At 44.8% G+C, this 7720-nt stretch overlaps 1 protein-coding gene across 1 annotated transcript in view; it reads right to left on the bottom strand.

Annotated features, from left to right (window-relative positions):
- Positions 1-7718, bottom strand: part of IGFBPL1 (insulin like growth factor binding protein like 1) — a gene marked incomplete at its 5' end in the record, with an annotated part of 49406 nt that extends 41688 nt beyond the window's left edge. The window contains one exon of the mRNA XM_006021472.3: positions 7631-7718. Within this exon, the coding sequence (XP_006021534.1) occupies positions 7631-7718 (88 nt within the window). The remainder of the gene's footprint in view (positions 1-7630) is intronic.
- Positions 7719-7720: the final 2 nt, after the last annotated feature.

Raw genomic sequence — 7720 nt, forward strand, 5'->3', positions numbered from 1 at the left:
GGTGAAAGCAACTCCTATACACACCTTCCTTAATTTCCGTAGCATGAATGCACACACATTTTCCCCTCATGCGTAGTGCATGCACTGTTCTTTCTACTTTATGCAACAAATTCAAGCAACTTTACTTGCTGATGCTGATATAGTAAAGGATTTCTGTAGATTTTCATAGGCTAATCTGTCATGGAGTACTCAGCATAACACTTAGTGCCCTTGTCTAGTAAACTGAACAACCATCATAGATTCATAGATGTTTGCATTGGAAGAGACCTCAGTAGATCATCAAGTCCGACCCCCCATCAGGCTGATATAATGAAGACTTTAAAATAAAACATTAAAGAAACAAAGTAACTGAAGAAAGGATGAAGCCTGAAGGAGACTGTGGAAATGTCCTGACTGCAAGGGTATGGGAACTCTGTTTAATAGCTACATGTTTGCCACTAGTACAGAAACTCTTAAGAGTCAGGCAAGGCCTAATCAGCAAAGCCACAGAATCTGTGGTGGTGGTCAGCCTTTCTGAAAGTCAGCCCCTGAACAAAGATGCACCAAGACCTGGAAGAAACCAACACTTCCAAGCCTGGGCAGTGGCAGTAAAGCACCAAATTCCAATGTGGATGATCCCTGGCCTGACTGGAAGGTACTACTAGAGCACACAGTTTGACTACCTGTGTAACTCACCCAGTGACTTCTGGCAAAGCTTACATCTTCTGGTTGAGCTCGACATTGGCACTGGGAAAGGTACTAAACCTTGACTGATTTTCAGAGGCAATGAGCCTGCTCAGCTCCCAAAGGGATCTTATTGCCACCTCCTGCAGGAAAAATCCCACTGGAAGCTCTGAGACTCACCACAGCAACTTATCCTCCCATTTTGCACCCCAAAGGAGATAGCTCTGGACTCACCTGTGTAGAAGAGGGCATGGGCCATGGGTTATAATCCGCCCCAAAGGTGAGGTCCCACTGTATGCCACCATGGACTCTGGAACAGCAGTACCAGGAGCAAGGCTTGGTGGATCACCCTCAGAAGCCAGGTGGCACCCCTTTCCTAAATTTGCCTGTTTCCCTTCCTCTCTTAAGGTGAATACAAGGATGGAGGAGGTATAATAAACATTGTCCCCAGCACACTTCCTGATGGAAGTCCACCACATAAGGTGGTGGACATTTACCATTTCCAAACTCTCATCGTATTTCAGAGCCCAAGGCCTTGGTTGAATATCCATTCTGCAAGATCAGCCTCCATGGCTTTTAGGGGACATATAATACTAGTAAAAGAGGGATCACAGTTGGAGCCAAGCAAAGACAGCTGCTTTGGCATGTACAGTCTGTAGCCATTATTGTATTAAAGGAGATATTTTTCCATGCTTGGTGCATGCCTAACTGTGTGTATTTTATTATTTTAGTTTTTACTGGATGTTTTGTACTTTTCTAATGGGATAGTATGATTTCTGATTTTGCATCAATGTTTTTCTCCTATGAAGCTTCATCCTTAAAATGGCTGTCTATGCTGAAAGGACAAGTCCGTAGACTCATCATTAACATCTTCAGTATGCGAGCCATATGCAAACACACACTACAGCAATAAGCAATATCTCATGCTGTATTCACAACCTGCATCGCCTCTAATAGGAAGAACTCCATGAGAAAAGAAAGCTGAAAGGCTCTGATCAAACTCTATTCCTTTGTGCAGCTGGAAGGTAGTGAGAATTGTGCTTTCAAGTCACAGAGATGCTTTTCAATTCTCAAACTCACCCTGAAATACATAATTCTAGTCTCAAAATAGCTTATTTTTGAAAAGTATGCCTCTCTCAAGTTAATTTTTTAAGTGACAAAAAAGATTTTAGACCACAAAAAGTTTGTAACAAAAATATAACATAAGCTCAAATACTGCAGAGACTTATGCACAGACAGGTTAAATGTTAAACTTGGAGTAGTTCCCTAAAATCAATAGGACTATTTGCATGAATAAAGGTGCATTACCTTCTTTTAAAAGTCTTCAGGACTTCATTTGGTTTTTGGTGCTCATGGTTTGGTAAAATTCGGATAAAATATCCCACCAATACTGGTACATGTTAAAAATCCAGCAGTCATTGAGTCCATTATGCATATTAACCTAGCATTCTAACAGATTTTTAAATTAGTTTTACGAAGTCTCACTCTGACTTAAACCAAAGATTAAAATAGCCAAATAATTTTAATTAAATAATGCCAAATGCCTGAATGTTAAGATACGATGTTAGTTCTAACCTCATCATTTCTGTAGTGCTATTAGGGAAAAAAAGCATATACTGTACTATTTCCATGTTTTGCAAAGACCAATTGTGTTCTGCCCTCTATACAATTAAAAAGCGACTAAACATATTTATCTCAAATAGTTCTAAAAAAAAAAGCAAGATAAAATATTCACTTCCAGGAATGCTCCAAACATGAAAAATGCCTACCTTTAAGTGTCTGTAACAGGATGTTTTAATGGGAACTTATTTGCAACTTTAACCATAGTGAGCATGATTGAAACCTGTTATAGTATATTCGAGTCATAAAAACAGATAATGAGGAAAAAGAGGAGACAAAGCCAAGCTCATTGAAACTAACCAACACAAGTCTAAGTTATGAGTATTGAATTGTGTTTGCCCTGGCACTGAATTTAGCACAGCTTTTGCCTAATCTCTTATTGGTTGAGTCAGCGAAAGGATTAAAGGGAGTGTGAAAAGCGCTGGTGGAGATGAAAGGAGATCAAGAATTTATTTCTTGATATATGCAGAGCATTGTAAAGAACACTTGGGGTGTCAGTGGCTCAAAGGATTCTAAGAGCCATTCAAAAAGCCCATAGCATGGGAGATTCTCTTGCTTTAGAAGCTCAGCCTCCTGTGGGATTGTAGAAACCAGGCCTGTCTCTGGAAAATGGTATAAAGTCTTTTAATAAATGCATTTGTTAGAAATTAGAGTTGATGAAAAGGCAGGCAGCAGAATTCTGTAAGCTCTGTTCATATATCCCCATCATTTAAAGCTGTCAGTAAGCCCATGTTCCATTATACCAGTTTGGATATTTAAAAGCCAGAGTGGCGATTGTACACTTTAAACAGACCTCCAAGTATGCCATTTTGTCTCTGAAATATATCTATGCTATATCAGGGATGCTAGACACAATGAAACTAGAAACCACGTTTAATTCAGGAGCTCTTTTCCCCCTACAGGCTTCAGAGATGCTCATTAAAAAATAAACAAATGAGGAGGCATGGTTTGATTACAAATAGTAAAGGAAGCAGCTGTTCTCCAGGCCTGCCCAGCCTGCACGCAGCCTGGGTCCCACAGGGAACTGTTAAAAATTACCCCACTGATTACAGCTGAATAAATTAGTGCCCCTAGGTTACGATATAATGAGGTACTTACTTATACATAAATGTACCCCTCTTTGGCTGCATTTTTATCATTACCGGAACAAAAGGAAGAAGATGCAATAAAATATTAACTAGCACTAATAGTTAAATAACATTGTGGAGGGGAGGTGACTGGCAAAGGGCAGAAAACATGAAAGCTGACAGCCCTTCTTCAAGTCATGCTGTTGTTGGACCAGTTTGATGGGACTGAGTACAAGATGCTTGGAACTACCTGGCTTGTGTCCTGTCATCAGGACAGCACAGACAGATGACTACTGCACTCCTCTGAAGGTCATGTTTTAAGCTTTCAGGCAGACCCCTTTGGCTCCACACAGACCACAATAAGGAGCAAAATCTGTACCCCATGCCCTCCTCTGTCCCCTTGCAGGGCAGAATGTCCAGCATGCAGCAGATCTAGGAGGAAGCCTGCCAAATGAGCTCAAATGCTACTTCCTGAGCACTGGGGGAGGGTTTTTGTGGGAAGCCAGGCTGGGGTAATGCCCAGTGTGTCTGTAATTGCACAGTAGGGATGAAGTGCAATGGTCCCCAGGGAAAATGCAGAACTGAGGCTGTGGGAGCAGCTGGGTAGCAGTGCTAGTGGGGCTATGAGGGGCAGAGGAGAGTCAATGTCTGTCAGAGATCCCCCGTGCTTTTGGCTTTGTTCTGGGTTTAAGATTTGGATCACGGAGGATGGGGCTATATTCAGTGTTCTGGGAAAACAACAGAGGGTAGAATTATCTAGGGGCTTAATTTAATGGAAGTTTAACTGTGTATCTACTCAAAATGCTAACTATGCATTAAGAATCTGTGCAGAAAAGATTTCTATATGCCAGGTTTTAAGGAACAAAATCCTCTCCTGGTCAGTACAAACTACTTTTTGAACTACCAGATGTGACTACAGCTCCAACCGATTAGTTGCTAATCACAATTTATTAAAAATAAATAATCAGAGCTTCCACTTATGAATCAATGCTAAAAAAATCACTAAATCTCACAGTGTTTTGGAGGGTGGTGGTGTGTTTTTACTATACAAGGAACTTCTGGAATGATCAGTGGTGGTGGGGGCATTCATTTTCATCCCTTATTTTTATTTTGTTTTTAATGTGCTGAGTATTTGTGTGTTAAGTTTTAGCCCTACATGAATTTTTATTATCAAGTTACTTATTCTGAAAATTCAGATTAATTATATAAGCACTGACAGTGTTAGCTGTATAAGCCACGGTCCTATAATAAAAAGCAGAGTGCCATTTTTTTCAGTATTAGAATTAATTACATATAATTTGGAATCATGTTCTGAAATGCTCTAGCTAATGTTTGTGAAACACTTGCAGATTAGAAAATGTTTGCCTCTAAAAGGACTTAGTTGCACTGAGTTATTAGTTCATTGGAAGGGTAAGTTGAATACTCAAGATAGAACTTACTCATGCGTGTCTGGAGAGGAACATTTTGAAAGTGCCCTCATCTACAAGCATCTTATAATTTTAAGAAAAGAAACTCAGAAAAGTTATTGGTTAGGAATATCACTCACCAAGCAAAAGAATTAGCATTGAAAGATTTCTACAGACCTTGACATGTTTGGATTATGACTTTGTCACAGATGAAACTGCTTACTTCTAAAATGAACTCATTCAGTGTTTGACTACCGGATCCTCTCAAATGGCCTTTTCTGTATTACTTCCTCAGTTGGCACAGTTCAGAAAAGCACTTCAGCTCATGCTTAACTTTAAAAATATGCTTAACTTTAATGGTCTCATCTTGTAAGCTCAAAGTTGAGGATATGCCCAAGTGCCTTGCTGATTTGGGTCATGACTGCTCAGCCCTTTTCAGAGCCAAGCCCACAACATACAACACTTAACCCAGTTTGGCAGACACACCATTTCTTTTGTGTGTGTGTGTGTGTGTGTGTGTCCAGCCAGCTTGGAAATCAAGCATTTCTTTCAGGGAAAATATCAAAAGTGAGTGAACCCATTTCACCAGGTGCATGGCTTGTGAGCGTTGGAAACTCATGAGATCACGGGGTGCTGTGGCATATTGCTCTCAAGTTACTGAGGTGGGAGGTGGAAACCCACAGCTGGCTAAGACTACCTGGAGAATAAGAGTGGCTGGATAGCAGGGTCCCTGACCTGGGGGTATGCTCCAGCCAAAATAGCGGCTGGAGTACTTCTGTGCAGTACTCTGTGCAGGAACTTAGAGGACTCTGGACACGGGAGAATGTAACACACACCTGACAGCTCTGAGGATTGAGTTGAGCCCACTATCCATGGGATAATGAGGCTGGAGCCAGAAGCACTGCCTAGTGGTTGTACTGCTCCTACGGTCAGCATGGTGGAGCTCTGTCCCAGGGCTACCCACTTTTAGCTGTACACCCCCTTGGTCTCCCCCAAGAGCAGTCTTTTCTTCTTCCCCAGGATGTTGGAAGTCCTGGGAGCCTATTGCTCCATGGGAAGTGAACCAGAGCCTCTTTTATTTCCCAGCTCAACACTCTAATCACAAATCAGGTTTGAGCACTTATCTGAAATGCTGGAGGCCTTAGGGGTTTTGAGCCAGGACTAATTTTTGCTTCTTAAACATAGCACAGCAGTCCAACCACCACTCCACAGGTCATGCATTGCTCATTGCCTTCTACAGTGTTCCCTCTGAACCAGAGCCACTGACATAGGTTTGAAAAAGGAAGATGGAGGGCAGGGCAGGCGGAAGCTACTGCTTCACTGGAAACAAAGGCCCTAACCAGAATTCATGCCTCACTTTCCAGGCCGGCAGGTGCCTTACAGACATGGGTGGCTGGTGCCTGTCGAGTCAGGGGGGGCAAGTGCCCCCCCCCGGTCAGCAGGGCACTTCTGGAAGCGGTGCAGCCATTTTTGCTGGTAGCCTCGCTCCCTGGACGGCGCTCATGGCGGGTCACCGGTCCTCCTGCCTGCCCCCCTGCCCATCGCCTAAATTGGGAGTGCAGCCTGACAGGGGGTGCATGTTTACCCCCGTGCACGCTCTACGCGTTGCCACTGCTTACAGAATCACACATCTTCTGGCTTGCTCTCTTCCTCTGGGCTCTGCTCGTGGCCACCCAGTACTGGCTTCAAAAGAATTTCCAGAGAAGGAGCTGAAGGATGGTGGACTTGCTGTATGGGAGTTTGAGTGCTGGATTGGAAAGTCAAAAAGGCCTAAGTTCAAAACCCCCTTCTAGGTGTGAGGCATGCAGGATTCAGGACCTCTGGCCTCCTCAGCTCCTTCTGTGGGGAAATGATGGGAGGGTTCATTCTATGCTTTGCTGCTGCCAGTCTGGATATACAGTATACATAGTCAGCCACATGTGTGTGGCTATGCATCCAGAGACAGAGTACCTCTGAATGTACAAGTACCAAAAATACACTGTAGATGTCCAAAAAAGCCACTTAGGTGAGCAGGAAAGAAGAGAATGTGTCCAGACCTAGGAGCAAGCAGGCCAGCTATTGCAATGCTTACACAATGCTTTATCTCTGCAGCACAGGCAGTTATTACATGGGCAAAGCACCCTCCCCACATCACCCCCGTGAGGAACTGTCCAGACATGACCAGATACCCCCTCCCCAACCTCCAGCCTCTGCTCGGCTCCTTCTCTGCAGGTCCAAACCTGACTCCGACTCTGTTTCCCCCTGCAAACATCTGCCTGCACACTTGAACTGACCACACTTCCAGTGCAGCAGCTGGCAGACACCTGCAAACCCCAGTACCCTCTGTGGACTGCTGTGGGGGCCGATCTGAAGGCATGCACTGGCCCATGTTAGTTATTGAGCATGGGATTTAGGGAGACCACATCTAAATCACAACTTCCTAGACCTCAAATGCTGGAGGCTGCAAGGGGGGGAGGAACTGTGGGGAAAGAAAAAAACCCTGGGCACACCCAGCTCACTCTCCCTTTCAGCATCCCCGCTCCGCCACTGGGTGACACGGGCTACTGGGTATGTGTTCACTGAATTCATGGGACAAATAAAAAGACGAAACAGGGATGGGAGTGAAGCTTCAAAACCAGCGCCTCGACAGGGGGGGACACTTGCAGTGGAGCACAGTGGACAGCACCCACGGGCCCTTGAACGAGTCCAAGGGGCCAGTGGGCACTGCCCAATGAAACTCTACCTGGAGACGTGACCAGAGGAGGGGCAGGAAAAGGGTCCCGCAGTCCTCGGTCCAGGTCAGAGCCTCCCCCGCGGCTAGGCAGATTGCCAGCTTGGCTAGGGCCAGGAGGGGTTGCCCGGCCTCCCTCCCTCAGTCCCCGCCGCCGGACTCACCCAGCTTGCACTCGCCGTCGTGTGCCTTGTGCAGGCGCGGGCGGGCGGCCCAGCTGTGCAGGCGCAGGGCGCAGACGCTGAGGTAGGAGC

The sequence above is a fragment of the Alligator sinensis genome, unplaced genomic scaffold (assembly GCF_000455745.1).
Source record: "Alligator sinensis unplaced genomic scaffold, ASM45574v1 scaffold434_1, whole genome shotgun sequence".
Lineage (NCBI taxonomy): Eukaryota > Metazoa > Chordata > Crocodylia > Alligatoridae > Alligator > Alligator sinensis.